Source organism: Protopterus annectens, chromosome 2.part2 (assembly GCF_019279795.1).
Source record: "Protopterus annectens isolate FY-2018-M chromosome 2.part2, PAN1.0, whole genome shotgun sequence".
In the NCBI taxonomy this organism is placed as follows: Eukaryota; Metazoa; Chordata; order Ceratodontiformes; family Protopteridae; genus Protopterus; species Protopterus annectens.
The window spans coordinates 962,010,422-962,038,120 of NC_056730.1; the positions used below are offsets into that span (position 1 = coordinate 962,010,422).

General features: G+C 43.1%; 1 protein-coding gene across 1 annotated transcript in view; it reads right to left on the reverse strand.

The window, feature by feature from the left end:
* The window catches only part of MAN2A1 (mannosidase alpha class 2A member 1), a gene marked incomplete in the record, with an annotated part of 1,886,421 nt that overhangs the window by 1,205,430 nt on the left and 653,292 nt on the right, over positions 1-27,699 (reverse strand). Inside the window, 1 exon segment of the mRNA XM_044064270.1 lies at positions 19,912-20,089. Coding sequence (XP_043920205.1) covers positions 19,912-20,089 — 178 coding nt within the window.

The window sequence follows — 27,699 nt, forward strand, 5'->3', positions numbered from 1 at the left end:
TCATCATCCTGACCACGTCGGAAGGGGGCAAGCTCCTGGAGGACATAGAAGAGGCAGAAGAACTAGCTGGGGATGCATGCCTGGACCCCAAGGACCTTCTATGCCTCTCAGATCATCGGCTTCTGCACCTGGGAGTTGCAAAGGGCTGCCCCATACCAGAACATGATTCCGGATCAGAGGACAATTGAGGATCCAAGTGTTTGAAACCAGAATGGCTTGCATCTGAGGAGGTCTGATCTTGGTTGGATCTGAAGGTCTTGATCGGGATTTCATGGATCCAGGAGCGGACTCCCAACACCTCGGATCCAAAGGCCTCAAAGCTGAAGCCTTGGATCCAGGGGTGGATTCGCAGGACCTAGGATCAGAGGTCATTGGATCTGACAGAGCTGAGGCTGGAGTAGGACCTGAAGAGCTAGGATCCGACAACCTGGGCTTCTTTGAGGAAGAGCACCCTGGGACAATGGGAGCCTTCCTCTTTTAGTCAGAGGGGCCTGGTTTGACTGGAGACAGGACTAATGTACTCCTCTGGACCAAACCTTTCAACAACTTATTTCAACACTCGACCAAGGCCTTGGGGTTGAATATAGCACAAATGTTGCATTCAACTTCCAGGTGGTCAACAGAGGCACTCCTTGTGTGAGTCGGACATGGGCATCTTCCAACGGCACAAGGAGTGCCTCTTGAAACTTACTGGCTTGTCAGACATAATCACAGACAAACCGATCGCCAAAGCCGACACACACAAAATTCAAACACCAGCAAATAGGCCAAGTTCCAAAAACCAGTAAAGACAACCAAGAAATAAAAATCACAACAAAACAACTTTATGGGAAGAAAAAAATCTACAAATATTTTAGGAACACAAAAAATGGTGCCAAAAAGGCTTAACATGGTAGTACAAGAAAGAGCTACACGGGAGGAGAAGAAACAACACACTAGACTAAGCTAGAAGCCTAACAAAACAAGAATACAAGGTCTACAGAACAGAAGATATAAAAATTTAGCACTTATCCCCAGAAGAGACTCGAGCCAACGGAATCACATCTGAAGCAGTGAGCGGGAAGCAAGATCTGAGGGGTTAGCGGGCAGCAAGGGATTACGGGAGTGGGAAGAGCTCATAGGTTCATAGGTTGATACTAGGCTATCTGCCCTAGGGCATTTATAAGCCTAGACAGAGTGTGTTTGGCTTTCGCCTCCCTTTTAGATTAGTTAAGGTCACAGAAGATAGCCCTTTTAAAGTTACTGTGCCTCTGTCTAGCAAGGACATAGAAGAGATTCCAGGGGTAAACGTACGATCCCACATCCACTCAAGATTTCTCTTGAAAAGGGTCAGTGAGGGGCTCTGCCTAACATGGATTGGGATCCTGTTCCAGAGTGAGGGGAGCCTTTGGCATATAAATCTGTCCCTCCAGCATGTCCTATTTAATGCCGTGCTGAGGTTTAAGTCCCCGGAGCGTGTAACTCTAAGGGATTTGGATTTCCTGAGGTGGAGCATGTCCATTAATTCTGGGTTGGACATGGCTTTATACGTCAGGCATAGGTCACCTCTGAGTAGGCGGTAAGTAACTGAGTAGAGCTGGAGTTTCTTTAGCTGAACTGCATAGGGCATCTGTTTGAGGCCCTTGATCCTCTTGGTGAATTACTTTTGGGGTCTCTCCAGTTGCTGCAGGTGTCGGGTAAGGTACATCCCAAAGGGGGCATTGTATTCAATTATAGGCCTGATGAGTGATGAGTAGAGGGGCACAATGACCTCTCGATCTAGATGTGAACCCTTTCGTGATAAGGTGGGCTATATAGGTCTTTCTAACCACTTTGGCAACGTGATTGTCAAAGGAGAGATTACTATCCACTTGGGTCCCTAAATCCCTAATTACTTCTTCCGTACTTAATGGATTACCACCTATGTGGTAATTTGTGGGCAGTTTGTTTTTCCCAAAGGGGATGACTATGCACTTTTTGGCATTTAGCTTGAGGCCATGGCTCTGGCACCAGGTATCCGTCTCTGTGAGACCTTTTTGGAGGATGCTTGCATCAGCCAGAGAGTCGATTATGGCTCCCAGTTTGCAGTCATCTGCGAACTTGGTCAGCCATAGTCCTCCTGTGTTAGGCTGTACCTCAGAGAAGTATATACCAAACAAGAGAGGTCCCAGGACTGAACCTTGTGGGACACCACTTGTAACTGGTTTTGAGTCTGACATGGCACCTGCAGTTCTGACCATGTGTGCTCTATCCCTGAGCCAGTTTGCAACCCATCCTGTGACATAGGGGTTGATATTTAAGCTGGTGAGCTTATTTATGATGCCCAAGTGGGGTACTGTGTCGAAGGCTTTTGCGAGGTCCAGGTAGGCTGTGTGGACTACCTTCCCTTCATCCATGGCCTAAGTAACTGTTTCAAAGAAGTCAACTAGGTTTAAGAGGCAAGACCTGCCCTTAAAGCCGAACTGGGTAGGATCCAGTGTCTGGAGGTTCCCAATGTCTTTGTTTATGAGTTCCATGATGATACGTTCCATAGCTTTGCAGACCAGACTAGTCAAGCTTATGGGGCAATAGTTACTGGGGTCCGTTGTGGAACCACCTTTGTGGAGCGAGACCACTGTTGCTGTACACCATTATTTGGGTACATATCCTGTAGTAAGGCTGAGATTGATCAGTGACTTTATGTGAGGGTTCACTTCTTGGAGCTCGTGTAAGACGCAGCCAGGGACACCGTCCGGTCCCATTGATGCTGTGTTTATTGCTTTTGAGAGGGCAGCTTTCACTTGTGCATCTGTGATGTCAAGGAGGCTACGTTCTGTAGGGATGAACATTTGCTCTTTTGGGGGGGAGGGGAGTTTGCACTGTACCTGTCTGCCAGGATGTTGGCAATGTCTGTGGGTTCAGTGTATTTTTTTGTCATTTGCACTAACTCAGAGCATATCTGGGAATTGCCACCCAGATTCCAGACATAATTAAAGAAAGGCTTGTGATTATCTTTAGCGTCTTGTGCAATTTTTCTTTCGAAGCTGGCCTTAGATGATTTTATGAGGGATCGTAGTTGCTTGCTAGTACTGATCAGAGATGCCTTCCCTATATGTGATTTTGCTCTGTCCTGTAGTAGCTTCCTCCTTCTGTTGTATAGCTTATTTATGGCCGGGGTCCACCAGACAGGTCTCCTGCCTTTGGAGGAGTGAGTCTTGGTTTTATCTGTGATAGCACGATCCATGCATTCCTGTAGGTGTCCATAGAATGCTTTTGTAAAGGATTCTGCAGTTTGGGCAGTATTTTCCACTGGCCTGGGAGCTTTGAAGGATTCCACCTCGATTTTGAGAAGTGTGAAGTTTGCTTTTGAGAAATTTTTCACCGTGGTTTCCTTGGCTGGGGGTGGGGACGGGATATGGATGTCCAGTGAGATTAATTTATGGTCTATCTTACCAATGAGGGGTTTACCTCTGGTGTGGAACATAGAGTCCCCAAGTTGGTGATGACCAGGTCCAATATGTTGTCCCCTCTTGTGGGAGTGGTGACCAGTTGTTCCATAGCATTTGAGTTTATAAATTCTAGGAACCTTTGGGCTAGGGTGTTGGGGCTTGAGTACTTTTCCCAGTCAATGTTTGGGTAGTTGAAGTCACCCAATATTATGGTGTTTGGAGAGGCCTTCATATTCTCCAGTGTTCTCAGGAATGCCGAGTGGGGTTCCTGAGTTTGGGAGGGTGGTCTGTAGCAGGCTACAAACTGAAAGGCAGTTTTGCCCACTGTTAGTTGCACATGGATGATCTCCGATGCTTCGTGCAGTGCCACTAACCTGGAGGTGCGGGTATCTTTGATGAATATGGAAACACCTCCTCCTTTTGTGATTCGGTCCGAGTTTTGGGGCCAAAAAGCATGGTATGAGGTATAACCTGGTAGTGCTGGGGTGCTCTCGGGAGCCTTGAACCAGGTTTCTGTTACTGTACAGATATCGATATTCTCCATAGTGAGGAGAGCCTAGAGTGCGTGCATCTTGAGGTTTAGACTTCTGGCGTTGAGCAGCATTACCCTTAGTTTTTTTTTTTCCTTGTGTTGTCTATGGAGGTGGGTTTGTCTTTTGAGCCTTGCCTAAAAAAGACACTATGGGGGTGGCAAGAGCCTCAGCCAGTATTCGAAAGCCCAGAGCTGACAGGTGCAAGCCATCCCTAGCGAAGCAACGTGGCTTGTCGAGCCTAGGATCCCTCCTGATAAGTAGCCGGCTTGGATCCAGTGTCAGATCCTATGACCTAAGAGTGACGAATAGTGACATGGATAACAGCAGATTTCTCTAATTAAACAAAACAAAAAACTAAGAGAACTAATTAAGTCCAACAAGGTCAATTATGAGGTCAAGATAAACTCACACACTGAAGATAACCACAAGGCCTTCTACAGCTACATCCAAAACCTCAAAGGCAGCACACATTGGTCTGCCGAACTGGTGGTCAATGGTGCCATCATCACTGAGCACACTGACACAGCAAATTTGCTGGCTGACAAATTCAGCTCAAACTTCATCCCCACTCCCACCGCCTCCTTCCATGAAATATTTTCTAGTATAACCACCCACCCCAACAATTAATAGAGTGCAGGTCCTGGCGGTGCTCACTAAAGCCAAAATCACAGTCTCAGTGGGCCTCCACAGTATGTCAGGATGCTTCCTAAATAGCTTGAAACACAACCTGTCAGGACTACTTGAGTCGGATTTCAACTAAAGCCTCAAAAACAGGCTTTGTACCATGAGAATCAAGGACTGCAGCGGTTCTCCCATTTCACATGGGTGGACAGTCACCCGACCCTGGAAACTACAGCCCTATTAATCTGACTAGTCTAACATGCAAAGCTATGGAGCAAATTATCATGAATGATAGACATAAGCAACCTTCAGACACTGGACCTAACCCAGTTTGGCTTTGTCAAGGGAAGGTCATGGCTACTAAACCTGCTGGACTTCTCTAAGAAGGTCACCAAGGCATGGATGAGGTGAAAATGGTGCATACCGCATACTTAGACCTGGCTAAGACATTCGATACAATACCTCAACTTTGGTATATTTGACAAACTCACCAAACTGGGCATAAACCTCTGCAGCACTTGCTGGATTGCCACCAGGCTCACAGAAAGAATCCAAGAAGTCAGGACTGGTGAGACCATCTTCACTAAGAGACCAGTCACCAGCAGGATACCTGAGGGCTCTACGTTGACACTGCTTCAATTTGGCACCTACTTCTTGGAGGTACAGGCTAAATCAAGGGCCTTTGGCAGACCAAGTTCGCAGATGACTGCAAAGTGGGAGCTCTCACTGATTCCCCCATGACACAAACATCTTACAAGAGTCTCAAACAAAGACAAATGACTGATGCCAATGTCAAAGATTAAAATTTAATGCCAAGAAATGCATTACAGTGCCTTTTGGGAAAACTGACACCCAGGTCAATTACTTCTTCGATAAAACATCCCCAAGAGTTGATTTGACATACAGAGACAATAATCTGGCCTTTGACCAACATGTGGCCAAGCTAACAAGAAAAATTACACTATGTCACCCAACTTGTATGTAAGGATATGGTATCCAGGTCCTAGGAAGTCAGCGTGTCACTTTATTTGGCCCTTATCAGACCCATCATTACGTATAATGCTCCCTCTGCATGTACCTGATCAGACATAAGCAACAGCTGAAATTCCCACAAAGGTTCCTACCAGGAGAATCCAGGTTATAAACATATCTTCCTATACAGATCACCTTAAAGCCCTCTCTCTACTTGGTCTCCTACAGGTTACTGAGAGGCATTCTATGCCTGTCATACAAGACATTATCAGCTCTAGCTCTGATGGACCTTTTGCACATCCACAAAATAAACAGCATCAGAACCACTAGATCTAAGTTTGCTTGAGACATAAATAAGACATGTTGGGAAGACAGATGTGTGCCTCAGAGAATCCCCGTACTCTGGAACAGGCTCCTTATCCATGTGAAGCAGAGTCCATCCTTAACCCTATTTAAGCATAACCTTGACCAATAGATGGGAAATCAGAAATTCACCCGGAGTCTTGTCTGTGATAAAGAGGCAGACAGTAAAATCGCCCCACATAACCTCTAGAAACTCCCTAGCATCTCTCCCCCAACACACACACACCTACACACCTTTACATCAAAGAAATACATCAGCACAATGCTGATGAAAGTAAGTACTGATTAATGCACCACCAGTTTTAGAAAACAGCTGTAAAGTCAGTACACATCTGTATCTGTTAATGAAGTATAGCTCAACAGTTGCAACAGTATGGTTTACAGATTACATTCAAAGGAGCAAAAATTGATGTCACATCCATATTTCATTTTTGCCTTGGGCGAATGGTCAGTGGTATGTAGTGGCTGTTTAAACCCTATTTTCAGTAAAAATAACTGTTTTTTTATGTAAAATAAAGACTTTTAAAGTAATGCAGCATATGACCAGATACTCATTCCATTTCACCCATTCTGCTGTAAAGGGTGTGACATAATGATGTGGTTTGCAGTGCAGAGGACTTCCTGTCTTGGTTTCTAATATAGTTTAGGTTTGTAAAAGTTTAACATGGGCAATTTTGCTTACTCTTGTCCCATAGACATCCTCTGCTTAAAAAAATGGCAAACAATTGTAAACTTCTTGTGGTGCCTTTGTAAAGAGGATTTTTTTTTTTTTTTTTTTTTTTGGGGGGGTGGGGGTTGGTCACACTAACTTTGGATATGACAGCATCAACAGTAAGGAAAACAAAGGTAAGGTCACAGAAAGAACAGGAGGAATAGAATTATTTGTTAAACACTACTTTTATGGGTGATTTTACTTTTTTTAAGCACTTCTTGATGCTTTGTACTCCAAATGCTTGCTGCTGAATACATCTGCCCATGAAATCAAGTTATCACACTGCTAAGCGAGGTTACATAAGATGATGATGATGTAAATGCTGTGACTGTTTATTTTTTACGTCTCACTAGGTCAGTCCCCTCTTTTCAGGGAAGACTTATGATATTCATACTGGCTAGGTGAAATGTAGCCAGGGGACAGGGGAACTTCCCCAACTTTTTTCAAGGAGAAAAACTGAAGTACTCTTTAGAAAGTACATTTGTGTACACTTACCATAAATGTATATGTTCGAGTGTATTCACTGTTGCAGTCATTAGATTTGGGTTATTCCTGCCAGGGTAGCCCTCGGCCGGCCCGAATACCAGAGGCTTAGTATTTCTGTGTCGGTTGCTGTCGCTTCAGGACTGATGTCAGGTCATCAGTAGTATAAAGTAAAGCAGTAGACACCATTATATCAGTTTTTCTTGCCCTAACCTGTCAGGAACCCCCAAGTGGAAGCCAGGTTCTGGTGGAAGAACCCCATCAGTAGAAACTAAACGCTTATATGTCCCTCGTAAGGAAAGAAAAGAAAGAAGAGGGGGATGGAGGGAGGGAAACCAGGACTGCAACAGTGAATACACTCAAACATCTACATTTATGGTAAATGCACACAATTGCACTATGTTCTTCGTGTTTCACTGTTGCACTCATCACATTTAGGTTGATTCCCAAAGATGAGAAAATGGGTGGAGGCAGTCAAGGAAATTAGGTGCTGGCTAGGATGCCCTGCAAGACTGCAGAGGCAAACCCTCCCAGGATTTTGAGAAGATAGACAGGTGGTAATGTTTGGTAAAGGTGTGACAGATGTCCAGGTGACAGCCTCCAGGATGTCCCTGGTGGGACTCCTCTGAGGAAAGCTGCAGATGTGGAGGCTGTTCTGGTGGAGTGAGTCCTGACCCCCTTAGGGGGAGGCTTTCCATGTTGCTTGTAGCAGAAATGGATGCAGTGTGCTATCCATTTGGAAATAGTCTGTTTGGAGATGGCTTTACCCTCTGTTTGCCCTCTGTCCCTGCAGCAAAGCTAACCAGCAATTTATCAGACTTTCTGAAGGATTTAGTCCTGTCTAGATAGAATCTGAGCTGTCTGTGCACATCTAGAGAGTGCAGGATCCTTTCCCCCTTGTTTTGTGGGTTAGGAAAAAAGGTGGGCAAATGAATGGATTGGTTGAGAGTCACACTGAACACCACCTTGGGCATGAAGGATGGGTTAGTCCTGAGGGATACCATGTCAGCATGGAAGAAGATGAAGGGTTCCACAACCATGAGTGCTTGCAGCTCACAGACCCTTCTAGCTGAAGTGATGGCAAGAAGGAAAGCGATCTTCCAGAAGAGAGATTTTAGCTCTGCTGAAGAGGCTGCTTCAAAGGGGGGCAGGGTGAGCTTTTCCAACACAAGGTCCCAAGCTGGGGCTGGTGCTCTTCTGGGTGGCCTCAAGTTACTAGCCCCTTTTAGGAATTGTTTGATCAGAGGGTGTGAGAAAAGGGGCTGCTCAGTGGGGAAATGAGCAGAGATAGCAGAGGCATGTATTTTAATAGAGGAAAAAAAAGAGACCATTGTGCTGCGGGGTCAGCTAAGTAATCCAGAATGAGAAGGAGAGATAGGTGTGCCGTATATGTCCTCCCTTAGCCTGAATCCAGATGCAGAACCTTTGTCAGTATAAGACTTTCTAGTGCTAGGGTGTCTGGCCTCACGTATAACATCTAGAACCTGTTTACTGAGGCTGGCAGATTGATCGGGGGTTAGGGAATAAGCCAAGTTGCCAAATTGAGGGTCTGCAATTGGGATGCATGAATTCTCCTTCCCTTTGGGTCAGGAAGGTTGGAATATGAGTGAGATGCCATGGTGGCAGTGGAGACAGGCTGTGCAGCAGTGGGTGCCAATGCTGGCAAGGCCAGTCTGGAGCAATAAGAATTGTCCTTGGTTTTTCCTCCTTTATTTTGAGCAGTACCCTGGGGATGAGAGGTAATGGAGGAAAGGCACAGACCAATAGATTAACCGAGGGGAAGGACAGTGCATCCACTTTCCAAGCCATGTAGGGATGCTCCCTGGTGCAGAACTTGCTGAGCTGATGGTTGGTGTGGGAGGCAAAAAGGTCGACCTTCAGGATGCCCCATTTCTGAGTTATTATGGTGAAGGTTCTTTTGTCAAGCTGCCACTCATGTGGGTCCAGAAGATTTCTGCTTAAGTGGTCTGCCAGAGAGTTTAGAAAACCTGGTAGGAATTGTGCTAACAGGTGGAGCTGCATGGCAGAGGCTGTGTGCCAAAGGGTCATGGCCAGCCTGCACAGAGGGTAGGAGTGAGTCCCTCCCTGCTTGTTGATATACCACATCACAGTGGTGTTGTCTGTTTTGATCAGGAAAGCCCCTGGGGAGAGAAGGGGCTTGAAAGCTGTCAAGACGTGCTGGACAGCTATCACCTCTTTTTGTTGATGTGCAGATGGATTTGCTGTGGACTCCATTGGCCCTGTATGCACCTGCCGTCCAGGTGTGCACCCCAGGCATAGTCTGATGCTTCTGTGGTGAGGGTCTGGGTGGCAGGGAGTGGTGAGTAAGGTAAGTCCCTTGTTGTGGGAGCATGCTCTTTCCCACCAAAGAAAATCTTTTCTGAGGCAAGGTATCATAGGTATAAGAGTAACCAGGCCTTGACAGGGTTGACACCAAAGGCTTTTTAAGTTACCACTGAAGTTTCCTCATATGCAGTCTGGTATATGGAATGAGTAGAATGCAAGAAGCCATGAACCCCAGAGCTTGCAGGATTTTCCTTGTAGATAACTGGGGTCTGGTAGCTAGTTTAGAGAAGCAGGCTGTCAAGAAAGCTTGCTTTTCTAGTGTAAGGAATGCCATCTAGGATGCTGTGTCCAGGCTTGCTCCCAGGAATATAATCCTTTGGGTGGGTACCTGTTTGGATTCCTTTTCGCTGATTGTGTACCCTAGGGAGGTTAGCAAGGACTTTACAAAGGCCAAGTGCTTGAGCAGTTTTTCCTAGCTGTCTGCCTGAATCAGGCAGTCGTCTAAGTATGGGTAGATCTGGATATTTCTTTGCCTGCAAAAGGCAATGGACAGAGCCAGACATTTTGTGAAAACTCTTGGAGCAGTAGATAAGCCAAAGGGAAGTGCAGAGAACTGAAAGTGCAGAGATCCTGCCCTGAAACGGAGATATTTTCTGCACGATTCCCTGATAGGAATGTGGAGGTAAACCTTTTTTAGGTCTAAGGTGGCTAGCCAAGCATCCTTGGAGAGCATGGGTAGTAGCTGCTGGAGGGTGAACATTTTGAATTTTGGTATCCCCAAGAAAGTGTTTAGAATGGAGAGATTGAGAATGGGGTGCCAGGTGCCCTCTTTCCTGGGTACCAGAAAAAGTCTGGAGTAGAAACCTTGGCCTTTCTGTTCTGTAGGAATGTGCTCTATTGCCCTCATAGAGAGCAGGGAAAGGACTTGCTTTTGCGCCTCTGTCCACTAGTTTGGAGGTAGATCTGGGAACCCTTTTGGAGTTGGAAGGGTGTGAAAAGAAAATTTGTATCCCTGGGACACTATGTTGAGAACCCAGCGGTCATTGGTAATGGTAGCCCAGGTTCTTGCATAAAAGGAGAGTTTTCCTCCTAGAGGTAAGTGAAGGTGGGCAGAGGGAGGGGGTGGGGTAGGAGAGTCATTGTGAATTCTTACCATAAGGGGGTGGCTTAGAAGTCTCTGTTTTTGAAGTGGAGGAAGTCCCACTGTTTAGATCTCTGCATTCCCTGTGGCTGCTGTCTGGGGGGTCTGCTTCCACCGGATCTGGGCTGAACTGACCTGGTGGGAGCAGGACAGGACCAGTGTTTGGAGGGGCAATGCCTGCTGAACCTGGATGGCTGGACCTGTAAGAAATCCTTAACTGTCTGCATAGATTTTGCATTTTCTTCCATCTTTTTAAGATCTCTTCTGCCTTAGAGCCAAATAAGTTGTCTTTGTGCAAGGGGGCATCCAACAATTTAGATTTAACATGGTCTGGGAAGGGCTGTTCCTTAAGTCATGCATGCCTTCTAAGGACAGAACCAGTGACTGCTGCCCTGCTAGAAGCTTCTAGGGCATCAAAACCACAGTGCAAGATGTGTTTAGTTACTTGATTTGCAGAATGCATTAACTCTTGTAACTCTTTAGACTCTGCACAAGCAGGAAAGGAAGACATTTTTTTGTTTGAGGAGTTCCAGGGTATGTTGTTGAAATTTTAGCATATGGAACTGGCAATTTAGTGCCCTGATAGCAAGAGTAGCAGAGGTGTATACTTTTTTTTACCCCATCTGTCTAGTGCTCGGAATCCCGATCTGAGGGGGAAGAATTCTTAGCAGAGGTTGCTTTAATTCCGTTAGACCCTTGAGAAATTACCTCACGGTCAGCAGTAGGATTTTTAAAAAGAAATTCGTGCGAGTCAGGGACTCTGTAATACCGGTCTGGTTTTCTGTGTGCAGGGGAGAGGGTGGATTCCAGGAAAATATCCTCCACAACATCCAGGACTGGGGGAAAGGCCAGGGGTCTGTGCTGTGGAAGATCTAAGAATTCCCAGAGTCTCTTTTTACACTGAGGGTAGTCCTGACTTTCCCATTGGAAATGCTCCCTTAAGGTATGAAAGATTTCCCCAAAGGAAAAGTCCTCTGGGGGACAGGCTGAAGGAATGGAATCCTCTGCATCAGAATCCTCATAAGCAGAGAGGGGTTGCATGTCTTTATATTCAGATGCATCAGAGTCATCAGACTCCTGGTCAGACAAAACTACAGGGGACAGATCTCTTTCTTTTGGAAGGGGTAGCTTGGCTTCCCCTGATCAGCATGATAAGGTCTTCCTCCATTTTAAGCATTTGAGACGGAGGCAAGGGAGCAGGTGTCTGAGATTGGGTCGTCAGTTTCTTGGGTGTGGTTCGGACCCAGGCCCTAAGAAACTTGGTAGTTTTCAAAAGAACGATAGATGCGAAGGAAATCATTGGTTTGTGTTGAGAATTGGTAGTGCGAAGGACTTCCTTAGAAGCCGGTGCCTGCTCAGTGGCTCCGGACCCATCCAAGGGAGAGACAACCGCAGGATCCTTGGTCGAAGAAGAGTTTTGCGGCATACCAGATTCTGAAAGGGTCTTGGTAGCGGCCTGCAAATCCACAGAAGCGGGCATCAGGGGCTGCAAAAGCACCTCACTGAGGACCGGAAAACTGACGACTAGCTTGACGGAAGTGTCGTCGATAGGTTTGGTCCTGTGCGGTCTGTCTCTGTCTATCTTTTTTTTTGGAAGATCTGCTGTCAGATGGCTTACCGAAGCCATATCGGAATTCGAGGACTGTAAGCGAAAATATCTAGCTACAATAAGGGCCTGACGATATATAGCTCTGGCATTGAACAAAGCACAGAAACAACAGCGGAAGACATCATGGTCTGGGCCTAACCAAGTGACGCAGTAAGAATCAAAGTCTCAGAGTGGTACTTGTTTTCCACAGGTGAGACAATTGTTAACTTTTTCTAACATTGGTTAGTGGAAGAAAAAAGGATCCCCAACGGGGTACTTAGCTTTAGAAGACTTCAGCTTCAATTCGGAAGACAAAACTCAGGTAGTGGCCGACCAGCACTTGTGCGAACTGCTTATGTTTCGGGCTCTGCGGCAAGAAAGACTGATGTAATGGCATCGGCTGCCTTACTTTATACTACCGACGACCTGATGTCAGTCCTGAAGCGACATCAACCGATGCAGAAACACTAAGCCTCTGGTATTCGGGATGGCCAAGGGCTACCATGGCAGGGATAACCCTAATGTGATGACTGCAACAGTAAAACACAAAGAACATCTGCTAGGTGACAGTGTCAGAGGGCAGCCACTGCAGTTACAGGAATTCCAAGATGGAGGAGAGTACAGTAGAGATGGAGAGAGAAGCAGGAGAAAACATACTGAGGGAAGGAGATGAAATAAATATTACAGAGTTGGAAATCAGAAGACTGGAGAGTCCAGTGTTGGTAAATTTGATGAACCAGAAGAGTCAAAACAAGGAGAAGCACACTCAAGTGACATGTTGGAAAGAGTACTGCAGGAGGAAGAACCAGACTTTGGAAATAGAAGTACTGGTGAAGGGACAACACTGGAGGTATTCCTAGCTGGTAGAGTAGCCATTTTTAAGAGTTAACCTCTGCAACAGTGCTTTTTTTTGGTTAAAATAAAGAACTTATGCAGATTCCTTCAAGAAAAGAATGGAAGGAGGAAAAAACAGGATAAAGATCTACAGTTTCTCCACAGCCACAGAAAAGACACCCAGTTGTAAAAATATAAAGTAAAAACAATGACAGTGTCACTAGGAATGATACTATGTTCAGTACTACGTTACCACTAGGGTCTGACGATCATTAATTCATTTGGGAGCTAAACATTTCTGTGAAGTGACATTTGAAAGCTTTAATGCGCTACAAAACATTATGACTGAGACTAAAAACAAGAAATACAGTAGTACCATGGAAAGACCGTTTATTTCAGAGTCTGTGACTAGACTAAAAAAAAAATTAAATGGGCAGTTTAGGATTTCAGATGTGGATGACAATGTCTTAAAAACATTTTTCTCTCTCACTGTATTGTAAGGTATGTGTATTTTTGGTAACTTTCACTATACTGAAATGTACATGTAGTTACAAAAATGGGCGATGAAAAAAATTAATGGGGGTCGGGGTTGGGAAGTGTGGGTAACTAAAAATATTAAGGATGAGAAAACTCAACATATTTCAAATATAGTAACCGTACATGGTAAGACTGGATTTGTTGAGCACGGGAGCCAACATAAAGCACGTTATTTCATCATTTAGTACAACATTGTGGCATGCAACAAAAAACTGTATGCCACTTTGTAGAAAATGTACAGTATTCGGGCACATCTAGTTTGTATGTCCCATATTAAAAAGGAAGGATTAGATGAAGAGGAAATCTCAGAAAAAAAGGCAAACAGTAGTAAATATTACTACAGAAGATGTTAAAAGAGAAAATGCTATGGGGAAGGGACACTAAAGACAGGTTATGGATGGAAGATGTCTATGGAGAAGAAATGTGAGGTTACTAATACAAAGAAAGGAAGCATATTTGAAGTTTTAGAAAGTAAACAAGAAGAGGGAGAAATGGAGACAGGAGAACAAGAACAAGATAAAGTATAATCAATTCAAGTCTTAGGAGAAGGAAAAGAAATGACATGCATGACATGAAAAGCAATAACAAAAGAGGGAAAAAGATTATATAGGAAATTAAGCATTATATGTCAGCAGCATTAGAAATTATACTAGAGGTCTGGCAATGGTAGAATGGTGTAAAAAAATTAAAAATAAAAAATGACTTTTTTGCTTGCTGGATACCACATGTAACAAAGAAGAAAAAAGGAAATTAATACAGGCAGTGTGGGGGTGGGGTTGTTCAGTAGGAAGAGAGACATGTTCTGGAATATGAGAATATGAATTCTTATAAATATGAATAAATAAAAGTTCTAGCTGCTACAATAGTACTACCAGGAAGGGTACTGATGTGATATGAAAAGGAGAACAAATTAACAAGATTACAGTGATTTAAGTGTATACTACTATGTCAGAGAGAAAGCAGTTTGAAGAAATTAAAAATGTGCATTAGTGAACATGTCAATAGTAATGGTTGGTAGGAGATTTTAGCTGTAATCTGAGGGAAAAAATGAAAAATACCAATATTAAGATATTAGGAGAATTAACAAAAAAATAGATATTCAAAACAAGAAACGAAAAGAAAATGGACATATAAAAGTAAACATTTTAAGAATGAAATTGGCTGTATAGTTTACTTTAGGTAGAGTTTTCAGATCGTAAACAATATAGACCGGGAAAAGAGGAAGAAATGATGAGACAGAAAAACATACAATGGAAAGATCATATGATAATGAAACCATTTTATAAAAAATGGACACAGCAGTAGGTAGGTAGTGTATACACATATGTATAAAAATATACATTTAGAAGAGAGGAAAAAAAAATAGTGAAATATAAAGACATTTTGCAAAATTATGAGAGAGTGAACAGGGATGCGACAAAATAAAGATACAAAAACAGGTGTACGAAAATAGAGAAAAAATTAAAATGACATTGTACAGGCAAATATTTTTTCTGCAATGAAAGAAAAAGGAAGTTATTAAACAATGTGGCAGATTTAATAATCCTGGTAAAACAGAAAAAAATATTAATTGTAATAAAGAAATGTTTTGAAAATTCATTGTTATACACTGTGATAAATGGATTGATGGGACACATAAGTATTAAGAGAGGAGTAAAACAGGGATGCCCAATGAGTATGTCTTTATTTTTATTGGTAATGAATGTAGTAGTACAACATGCATGTCCAAAATGAGGGCAGCAAGATGAGAGGTGGCAGGAAAACTTGTATCACCCAGTGTGTGTAAAACACAGGCAGATGACTTAGAGCTAACAAAACAAAAAAAAGGAAAGGAATGGATACATGAGGTTGTATTCTCATGAAAAATTATCAAAAATCCAAGGGGAAGGGGTTTGGTGAGATAAAGAATGAATGGGATATATTTCACAAGAAAGAAACTAAATATTTTGAGAGTGAAACTTGGTGAATATGACAGTGTGATAAATTAATGATGAGAAATACTGGTACAATTAAAAATGTTGGCTTGAAGGAAACATTTTTATTTAATATTTTGGAAGAAGACAAATGCTGAATACTTCCATATTAGGAAAACAGCACATCAAGGAATGATATACGCATTTCTCACTCAAATGGAAAGATTTTTAAGGTTTTTTTTTTGCCGCTTCATTTCGGGCTCAAGGCTGAACCACTGTGAGAAGAGGGATTATTTACAATAAAAAGGTGGTCATTTGAATTAAAAATAGTGGTGCCATTTAGCATCTATGTACTTAAGTTGGGTAATATGAAAAGTAGGCAAAATTAAATGTTTTATGAAAAGTATAGAAATGTATGGGAAGAAAAGAGGGAAAAATAAATGACAGGATGGATGAAAGTGAATATGAGAATAAAATGGAACTGGGGAAGTTAAAAGTAAATAAGGTTGATGGAAAAAGAAAAGAATGGTATAATACAATACTGGATTTTTTATGTACTCATGGTAGAAATTCTGATGAAGAAAAGAACTGTGACAATAACGGGATTAAGTATTGTTTCTGGCAATATGGGTGATCCGGAAAATACAATATGAGAATTTATTTAACAAGAAAAAGAGAAGGATGATGTATTAGCTGAAATAAGAAAATGCTTGTGAAAAAAGGGTGGGGGATGGGGTAAATAATAAAGGGAATAAAACAGAATTATTTAGTTAACTTCTTTTGTGTTGAAAACGTGCAAATACTTTTAAATATGAATACATAAAAACTGGGTGTAAACAAGTGATTTATTTTTTTATGATATAAAACAAATGAAAACATTAATAAAGCAACCCCTAATCTTTTTTGATAAGTTTTGTTGGTAGCTCAGATTAATTAAAAGATCCTGCAATTCAGGCAGATGGGACCCCAAGTTTAACATCTCATAGGTTCATAGGTGTGTACTAGGCTAACGGCCCTGGAGCCTTTACAAGTCTAGCCCAGAGGATTACCCTGGCATTGTGCCACCTGACCTTAGCTTCCAGTGCCTCTATCGAGTAGAGCCACTGGAGTGGTCCCCGGGATGAACTTTCTATTTCCCATCCACTCATCAAGATTTCTCTTGAAGAGGGCCAGTAAAGTGTTCTGTTTGACATATATGGGAAGTTTATTCCATAGCATGGGCAGTTTCTGGGTTATGAACCTGTCCCTCCAGCATGTTCTGTTGATTGTGGTAATGAGGTTGAGGTCTCTGGAGCATGTGGTGCGGAGGGATTGGGATTTCTTTAGATGTAGCATTTCTAACAGAGTTGGGTCAGACATGGTTTTGTAAGTCAAGCAGAGATCGCCTCTAAGTAGGTGATATGAGACAGAGAATAGTTGGTGTTTGAGTCTGTCCCTATAGGACAAGTGTTTAAGACCTAGGATCTTTGTGAGGTGTTTCTGCGGCCTCTCCAGTTGTTGCAGGTGTCTAGTGAGGTACATGCCAAATGGGGCATTGTACTCGATGATTGGCCTAATGAGGGAAGAGCAGAAGGAGACTACCTCTTTTTTCCTGGATGCAAAACCCTTAGTAATGAGATGTGCCACATAGAAGGACTTTCTGACCACAGTGGCAGTGTGGTGGTCAAAAGACAGGTTGCTGTCAAACTGTGTTCCCAGAGCTCTCATAACGCCTTCTGTGTTCAGTGGACTACCATTGATGTGGTAGTTAATGGGAGCTGGATTTTTCCTAAAGGGGATGATGACATTTTGTGGCATTGAACACCAGTCGTTGGTCTCAGTGAGGCTTTTCTCTAGGATGTCAACATCATTTGGGGAGTTAATAATGGCTCCCAACTTGCAATTGTCTGCGAACTTTTGTCAGCCAGAGGCCCTTTGTGTTGGGCTGGACTTCTGAGAAGTAGATAGCAAACAGAAGAGTACCCAGGACCAATCCTTGTGGGACTCCACTCATGACTGGTTGGCACTCTGACTTGGAATCAGCTACTTTCACATTGTGGGTTCTATCTGTGAGCCAGTTTGCAATCCTCCTAGTGATACAGGGGTTGAAGCCTAGCTTAGTGAGTTTTTCTATGATTCCAGAGTGGGGAATGGTATCAAAGGCCTTGGCCAGATCAGGGTAGGCAGCATGAACCTCCTTGCTTTCATCCACAGCTCTGGTGACTGACTCAGAGAAGTCGAACAAGTTGAGCAGGCATGCTAATGGGTATAGTATTCTCATCCTAAGGGGTGGTGAAAGCCACACACACTCTGGCTAGGCTTATAAATGCCCTAGGGCAGATAGCCTAGTATGAACCTATGAACCTATGATCTACCCTTCACAAAACCAAACTGTGTGGGATCCAGAGCTTGGAGATTCTCTAAATCCTAGTTTATTAGGTCCATGATGATGCGTTCCATAGCTCTGCATATAAGACTTGTCAGGCTAATGGGGCAATAGGACAAAGCCTGAGGTGAGGCTGTGATTGAACAAGGCACACAGGTGAGGTGCCAGTTCACTCTGTAGTTCATGTAGAACACAGCCATGGATATTGCCAGGTCCCATAGAAACTGTATTCTTGGCCTTCGACAGTGCTGTTTTAACCTGTGCAGCAGTAATACTGGGTGCTTGGCAATCTACTAGCATTGTGATTGGTCCTTTCAGGGAGAGGGGTAAAGATGGCACTGAATCTGTCAGCCAGTATACTGGCAACATCTGTTGGCTCAGTATAGGAGGTATCATTGTTCAGTAGCTCAGAGCAAATCTGGGTATTGTCATGGAGGTTCTTTACCTAACTATAGAAGGCCTTGTTGTTGTCTTTACTATCTGCTGCAATTCTGTTTTCATATCTAGCTTTAGAGGATTTGATGAGGGATCTCAACATTTTGTTAAGGCTGATAAGGAGTTTTTCCAGTCTTGAGACTTCAACTTATTCCGCATCAGTTTCCTCCTTCTGTTGTAGACTTTGTTTATGGCAGAGGACCAACAGATTGGCTTCCTTTTTTTTTTTTTTTTTTTTATGAGGAGGAGAGCGTCTTGGTTCTATTGGGTATGGTGAGATCCATGCATTTGTTATGTGTTCGTACAGTGCACTGGTGAATGATTTTGTGGTCATGCAACTTTCTCCATTTGCATGGGTACTGTGAAGTTAGCCACCTCTGTTTTAAGTCGCCCAAAGTTAGCTTTGGAGAAGTTTTTCATGGTGGTTACCTTTGTGTGGGGGGTGGGAGAGATGTGGATTTCCAAGGTGATTCATTTGTGGTCAGATCTAACCAGGGAGGAGTTGACTATTGGTATAGAGTAATGGTCGCCCATGTTACTATGAACCTATATAGTAATGACCAGGTCAAGGATGTTGCTACCTTTAGTGGGGGTAAGAACGAGCTGGTCCAGGGTGCTGGAATTAATGAATTCCAGGAAACGCTGGGCAAATGTATTGGCACACAAGTAGTTTTCCAAGTTAATGGAGAGGTAGTTGAAGTAGCCCAGTATGAGTATGTTAGGTTGGACCCTAATATTCTCCAGGATGCCTAGGAACGTGGAGTGAGTGTCTTGAGACATAGTTGGGGACTTATAACAGGCTACGACCTGAATCGCTGTCTTACCCAATGTTAGCTGCACCTGAAGTATCTCTGATGTGTTATGTTGGGCTACCAGTCTGGAGGTGTGCGCATCCTTTATGAATATGAAAACACCACCACCTTCGCAGCTTCAGTCCAGGTTCTTGGGCAGAAAGGTGCGGAATGAGTTATAGCCTGGTAGTGCAGGGGTGCTTTCTGCTGCCTTGAAGCAGGTCTCTGTTACAGCACAAATGTTGATGTTCTCCATTTTAAGGAGTGCTTCAAGCAAGTGCATTTTGAGATTTAGACTTCTAGCATTGAGCAGCATGACCCTCAGATTGCATTTGTTTGTAGCTGTTACGGTGGTAATTTGGTCTTTGGAACACCGCCTAAAAAAGGCACTATAGGGGTGGAAAGAGCCTTGGCCAGTATCTGAAGAATAGTTTTGCATGAAGCATGCATGATAAAGACAATATTTTGCTTTTATTTTAAAAACTTTAAATGTAACATTTTTCAACTGCTACAATGCATTCTGCAATCAGAATGCAGAGCCTACATATCCAGCCCTTCTGATAGTTTTGTCAGGTAAATCAATCCTTTAAACATGATTTTTAAGAAAACCCAGCTGACTAGCTCATTTCATAGTCGTAGCCACACAGCCCCCCCCCCAAAAAAACAAATGCATGCGCGCGCACACACACATGCACATACAAGCTTGCACGCACAAACGCATCCCCTATGGATGAAAAGCTCAGCAACTTGCAGTGGTTCTGAATGGTGAGGGTCTAAAGCTGCCAAATCTACCACCTCTACAAATTAGATTGTAGAAAATGCTATACCAAATAGTGTGAGTTAAATGTTAAAGCAATGCCAGCTACACCAACTGCATCTATGAATTAGACAGTTTGTCCAATACTTTAATACAAAAAAAAAAAAAGATACCTTTACGTGCAACTCAGGATGAGAGTTCATATAATCAAAGAGCTTCTGGTAGTTCTGGAACTGTTGATCCCATTCTGAGCCTTCATTGTAACGGAAATCATCTCCAAGTGGAGCCAGTACAACTTTATTGCGATAAAGCTTGGATTTTTTTCTGTACTGGTCTAACAACATCATTGCTCTGTTTAATGAAAATATAAATAAAATCATGAGTCATTACACAATTCTAGACTTACCAAAAATGTGAATTCTATTACCTAGGAAGAAGTAAAAATTGAATGCTGAATTTTTTCCTGTATATTTTGTTAATCAACTGGCAATTTTTCATACTCCAGTGATATTACTGGCATCCTGCGGCTTTGACCATGCAAACTTAGGACAAGTGCATGTACCAAGTCTGTTTAGAGCATATCAGTGTACCCTCTATGGCTTTTTTTTTTTTAAATGGCTAAAATGAATCTGCAACATCACAAAAACAAATCTGTAAATATAGACGTTGCTACATCCCACTTTTCTTTCATTCATCACTTCCTCCTCCAATTATTCACTTAACTCAAACCAGGATCACTCGGAAGCCACAGCCTATCCTAACATTCAAGTGCCATAAGGCAAAAAAAAAAAAAAAGTGTGTCCTACACAGGACTCCACTGCAAGAGATATACACACACACACAAAAAAAAAAATTGGCACACAGACCTATGGTCAATTCTGATGACTTCCAACTCAACTACAGAATGCCAGGGTTGTGAAACTACAGCATCCAGCAAAGAATCATGGGGACATTTAACTCTTGATTTTAATGAACAGCATCTAATGATTTCCACGTTAGTCCTACTTATCTTAGAGCTTCTGTAGTTACCTGTGCAAGTGCTGTGTGTGACATACGAACAGCATATGGACTTGTGTGTGCTGCATAATAAACTAAGTTACTTAAAGAGTTATGGAAACATGACATAACATAACTGATAGTTAAAGCAAACGGTGACAAGTCAGCCACAATGTGGTCTTATAAGGAGACAGAACTGCTAAACATTTTAACCAAGATAAATCTTCAAGGCCCATTCGAAGGATTCCAATCTGAAATAGTGACATTAAACACCAAACAGAGTACGTACAGCCCCAGGAAAAACCTCGACTCCTAAAAAAAAAAAAAATACAGACTAATCTTGTAACGTTCAAAAGTCATTTTGTCAGTATAATAGTGAAACCACTACAAGCAAAAAGAGCAGAGTTCTAATAAATACATAGAACCTATAGTGTGGTGGCCTACAACTGATTGTCCTAATTCAGAAACCATCCGCCACTGTAGCGGCAGTCACTTCAGTCTGCTAAGGGCACGGGTGAAGATTAGGTATGCACTATTCCTGTCACTAGTTCTGCTGTCACATGCTGCAGCAAATGAAGGCGGTTAAGGTGGCTAAATGAAAAGCCTTAGCTGAAAGTACTAGTATGCTCATAATGGATATGTTGAGTGCAGTTTCAGTGAAGAAAACCCAGGGAGTGAATCCATGCAATATTTCTAAGATGAGAGAAGACATTCTTAACTACAGCAGCATCCTGTGATTCACGTCATTTAATAAACACAATCTTACAATAACAAATGATTTATGAGAGGCCATGTCCTCAATGGGTCTATGAATCGGTCTATCCTCTCCTTCTATTCAAATTCAGTATGTTTTTTTCTTGGAAGGAACAATTACTCAGCTACACAAGGACATTCTTTGGTTTACTATCACAATCCTGAAGTTCACAATCTTGAAACTCATAATCCCTCAACCATAATAATGAAAGACCAAAATGGGCAACACTACAATATCAAACTCCTAGACTTCCCCCCTGCAGGAGCCCATATTAGCATGGTCACCATTTGAAACACCGGGTTCTCTACAGCGAGTCCTAAAACATGGAGACTGAATAGCCACAAAAACAGACTTGTAGATACCAGGTCACAGAGGCCATTTCTCAAAATACTCCCCTTTTTTCCGAGGTACGGCAATCCCAGAGTTGACATGATATATATATATATATATATATATATATATATATATATATATATATATATATATATATATATATATATATATATATATATATACACACACACACATACACGTTCAGGTTTGGTGGGGGGGGGGGGCTGAATTTTGACATTTGCTCTTCTGCTGGTTTGCTGTCTTTTTTTATGGCTTTTGACTGCCGAAATGTCAATAGGGAGCCCGTTAGCACACGTTCCTGGGCTCACACAGGTAAAGGGATTCAGTATTTGAGTGTTTTAGAGATTTTCTGGTCTTTAAATATTATAGTCTAAGGATTATGAGTTTCAAGATTGTGATAGTAAACCACTTTGATGACCTTGTGTGACACCAGGAAAGCACAATTAGCACCTGAGTTCACTAGTTTATTACAAGTGAGCAAACACACTTCCTGCAAATCAAGAAAATACACATTCATTAATAACATTCTTAACAAAGACATGCACATACATACTTACTCAACTTAAAGTGAGAGCCAGTAGCTGCTAGATGGAGTGGCTATGTAGAAAGACCACAAGAGGGTATTTTATAAACCTACCAAGGAAGTCCCCCCACCCCCATATAAATCAACTGGTGTGAATAAAAATGTACTAGGTACATAAAGCCATATGAGAACACTCCTTCATGGGGCTAAGGATGAATAATCCAAAGTGTTAACTATACCCCCCCACCCTTAGGCTGATAGGAACCTGAGCACATCAAAATTGAAAAGATCAGAAAGCAAATTCTTGATGTAACAAGGCTTCAAAGGATGACCCACTTCTGGAATCGCAGGCTAAGCAATAACACTCAGTGAATGCATGAACCAATAACCAAGGTGCCACAACAAAATGCTTGCAGTAGAGACATTACCAAACCAAACACTGGAAGCAACCATACTCCAGCTGGAGTGACCTTTGACAGCAGCATTCCTAGGTGCAGTTCACAAACTGATGGCAAAAATAAATGCAGTTGTCAATCCACTTGGATTGGGTTTGACTGGCAAATGACAGTCCTCAATAAACAAAAACAGAGAAAAAGCACTATTCTTTTTCTTAAAGTCATGTATTTACTTGAAGTAAAATGTAATCTGGTAGTGCATTGAACAGGGTATGAAGGAATATTTTTCCTCTGGTTTAACCGCTGCAAATAAAAATGGGGGATGGATGGACTGGTTTTAAGCACAAGTCAAACATTACTTTAAGATATGTGGGCTGTTGTTTTTCAGGACACAGTCCTTGTGAGAGACCAGACAGGGTTCTCTACAGCTAACAGACTGAAGCTCAGACATACTTTTTCTGGTGTGGATATTACCTCTAATTGGGGTATTTTTCCAAGAAACAAACTTTAAAGCCTCAGAAACAGCAGGACAATTGGGGAAGACTGTCAATCACCAACTTCACATTCCAAGAATGACATGAGCTCTTGAAATGATGGCAAGGATGAAGAACTCCCTTATAAAGAACTGCTTGACCAGTTGATACTTGACCATGTCCTGCCTTCCACAACATTACAGCATATGCACTCTGACCATGGAATACCAGACACACAAATCATATGGATTCCTGAAATAAAAAGCAAGACGACACTGTTCAGCACAAAACACCAAAACTAAATGCTACCAGTTCTATGACATCACTATCCCACGGCATAAATGTCATCAACAAAATGTTTATAAAATAGCACTTTATCTTTATATAAACCATTATAAATATATGTATCTTCCCATTTTGCCATTACAATATTTGCATGTGTGTTCGCTACTGGTGTGCCCATAGCAACCCACATTTTTTGATAATAAACCTGGTCCTTTATATAACTTTTAACCATACTTGCATATAATAAGCTCCGAATTTCAGATTCAGTTCTTGCCAACTTTTTAGAAGGTTTTTATTACTACTAATGCTTTAGATGTGTCAAGAATAATAATATTAATATGGCAATATACGAGATGCAATTAATGAGAATGACAGTGGTTTGCTCATTTACTTTAATGTATCCTGCCCAATAATATCCATGATATACAGGTTGGCAAAAATTCATAAAGATTTAACCCATCACCGAATGAGACATATAGTATCTGGGGGAGGGTGGATAAAAAGAAGTCATGTACCTACCATAACGTTCCATGTTAGTCGTCTTCATCTCGCCTTCTTTCTTGCTGGTTGGGATCGGAGCCGAGGATCGGCTCCGACTCGGCCATCTTCTATAACTCGAGAGCTGTTTACTGGCTTGAGGCTACCCCTTATCCCATGATGCCTAGCGCTAGCTACCCAGATCTCATTTGTAATAGCTAACCCCAGACAAAGCCAGAGAATCAACCTGTCTAAACAAACAGGTTGAGCATACCTGTCATACCCTCTCAGTCAGTAGAGGAAACAAACCAGAGAACACTCAGCCAGTGAAACAAAAACTCCTCTCGATCCAACAGGGCAGGGGGACGGAGGGTGGGACGCAAGAAAGAAGGCGAGATGAAGACAACTAACATGGAATGTTATGGTAGGTACATAACTTCTTTATGTCGAGTTGTCTATCTCGCCTTCGTTCTTGCTGGTTGGGACAGTGTCCCTAACACCTACAATCCTGGGCGGCTCATTGGAACAGACTCTTCAGAACAGTGGAACCAAAGTCAGCTCTGCTCCTGGAGACCATATCTAGCTTATAATGAGAAATAAAGGTATGAGGATTTGCCCACGTAGCAGCTGCACAGATAGAATCCATGGGCAACCTAGATTGGAAGGCTACAGAGGTGGCCAAAGCCCTAGTAGAATGACCTTTTGGTTTGATAGGCAACTCTTTGTTTCTCAGTTGATAAATGAAAGTAATAATGTGAGACAACCACCTGGATAGGGTCACTTTGGAAACTGGGAGACCTTATTTGCCTAGAGCATAGGAAAGGAATAGTTGGTCTGACTTCCTTATATCCTTAGTTCTATGCAAGTAAAAACGCAATTGCCTATGAATGTCCAGTTGGTGTAATTTGTATTCTGCCTTGTTGGTGTGGTTAGGGGGAAAAACACAGGAAGGTCTATAGATTGGATTAAATTGTTTTCTGAGCAGACTTTCGGAAGGAACGAGGGATTAGTCCTCAGAGCAACCCTGTCCTTATGAAAAACCAAGTATGGAGGATGAACACATAGTGCCTGACGTTCGGAGACACGTCTGGCTGAAGTAATAGCTACCAGAAAAAGTGTTTTCCAAGATAGAAACTTAATGGAGCAGGATGCTGCACGTTCAAATGGGGGCATGATTAAGGAGGCTAGTACCAAATTAAGGTCCCAAGAAGGAGGGGGAATCTCTCACTGGAAGTCTGCGGAGAGTAGTCCCTCTTAAAAAGGCTTTACAGAGCTTATGAGACATAATGTTTGAATTAGACAACCCAACATGAAAGTTAGAAATGGCCGCTAATTGAACTCTGATTGTAGCAGAAGCGGACCCAGAATGAAAAAGTTGCGCTAGGAACTCCAAAACTTCATGGACTGGGGCTGAAAAAGGATCTACGTTCCTAGCCTCTGCCCAACAAGAAAAACGTTTCCATTTGCTAGCATAGGTCTTTCTAGTTGTGGACTTGTGAGGACACAATAATCTCACGCACGGCTGGGGAAATGCTGGGAGGCCTGGCTAAGGTTGGAAGTGGAGCAACTAAGCTGTGAGCTGGAGTGTTTGGAGGGACTGATGCAGCCCGCCATTATTGATGAATCAGTAGGTCTGGAATCGGATCCAGAGTCCAGGGCTGATCGGGAAAATAATGGTGCAGGATCGGAAACCATATCTGTCAAGGCCAGTAGGGGGCAATGAGGATCATTTTGCAACCCAACGATATTGCTTTCTGTATGAGTTTCAGTATCAGGGGAAACGGAGGGAAGGCATAAAGAAGTCCCTGAGGCCAATCGTGGACTAGAGCGTCTCTGTGTGTGTGACTTGGAAGCGGAAGAAGAGAGAAGTAGTTGCTGCATTTGCTGTTGAAGGGGGTGGAAAAAGATCACAGCAAGGCTGTCCCCATTTGCGGAAGATCAGATCCGCAACTACCTGATTGAGAGACAACTCGTGAGGCATGAAAATAGCTCTGCGGAGCCTGTCCGCTATGACATTGGACCTCCCGGGGATGTGCGTCGCAATCAGAAATCGTTGGGAAGAAATCGCCCACTGCCAGAGTCTGAGTGCTTCTCGACATAGGGGGTAGAACTTGGTTCCGCCCTACTTGTTGATGTACCAGACCACTGACATGTTGTCCGTTTGGATTGCAATAGTCCCAGAGAGGAGAGAGTTTTGAAGAGCTTGCAATGCTAGGAGCACGGCTCTCATTTCTAGTTTATATGCAGGTGGTACTCGTAAGGCTGCCAAGTGCCTTGGACTGTCCTGCCCTGATAATGCCCCCCCCCCACCATATCAGGGAGGCGTCCCTGGTTACCGTGACAACCGGAGGGGGCTGAATGAAGGGTCTGCCCTGAGTCACTAGTGGGGAGACCATCCACTAGGAAAGATGCCTTTTGACTGCTTCTGTAATCATGATCATGTGAGACATGGGCAGCTGTTGGAAAGACCACTGTGTGAACAGAAGCCACTGAAGGATCCTCATGTGAAAGCGGGCCAGTGGGATTAGAAGAATTGCCGCTGCCATGGAACCCAGAGTTTGAAGGACGAACCTGACTTGGATCCTTTTGCTCTGCATTAGAAATTGTACTTGCTGGCAAATTGTAGACACCCTTTCTGGCGGTAGCCTTGCGGACATGTTCTTTGTGTCCAAGTCTGCTCCTATATAGGTGATAGATTGACACGGCAACAAGGCAGATTTTTCGAAGTTTATTGTAATGCCAAGCTGGGAGCAGACTGTGATAGTGTAGTCCCTGGCTTGCAGAAGTTGATGCCTGGTAGTAGCAGTGAGGAGCCAGTCGTCTAGATATGGAAACACTTGGAATCCTTGACGTCTCAGGTGAGCCGTGACCACTGCCATACATTTGGTGAACACACTGGGGGCTGTGGTGAGACCAAAGGGCAGAGCTCTGAACTGGTAATGATTGGCTCCCAGCCAGAAGCGAAGGAATATCCTGGAGCGCCTGTCCATTCTGATGTGGTAGTACGCATCCTAAAGATCTATGGAGCACATCCAATTGTCCTGACCCAGAAAGGGTAGAATGGACTGTAGCGTGACCATCTGAAACTCTGTTCTTTGAACAGACTTGTTTAGTCTGCTGAGATCCAGAATCGGTCTCCAGTCCCCTGTCTTTTTTGGTACCAAAAAGAACCTTGAGTAAGTTCCGGATCTGTGTTGGTCTGCCGGGACTTCCTGGATGACTCTTTTTTTTTTCTAGCAGTCTTGAAACTTCTATGACTGCTTGGTCCCTAAGATTGGGTGGACCATCTGAAAGGGATTTGCTTGACGGTAAGGGGGGTTGAGAGAAGGGAATTTTGTAACCTCCGGATATAACTGACCATACCCATTTGTCTTGCGTTAAATTTTGCCAGGCTTTTGGGTATAGTGAAAGTCTTCCCCTGACTGCCTCCAGAGGCCGGCAACCCTTCAGGGATGCTGAAAGGGCTTCTCAGAGAAGGATTCTCTGTTACCCTGGTTCTGCAGACCCCCTCTGCCACGAGGGTGGCGTCTATTGTTATTTCCCCCTCTGCCCCTGGAGGAAAAGTCGCCATGTGTGTCAGGCGAGGCTCCCTGGGATTTTCGGAACCACATTTTACCACTATTCTGACCCTTGGGGTATGGTCTGGAAGGAGTGGAAAAACGGGCTCCCACAGCAGAGAGAGTCTTGCCTTCTTGCTCACACCT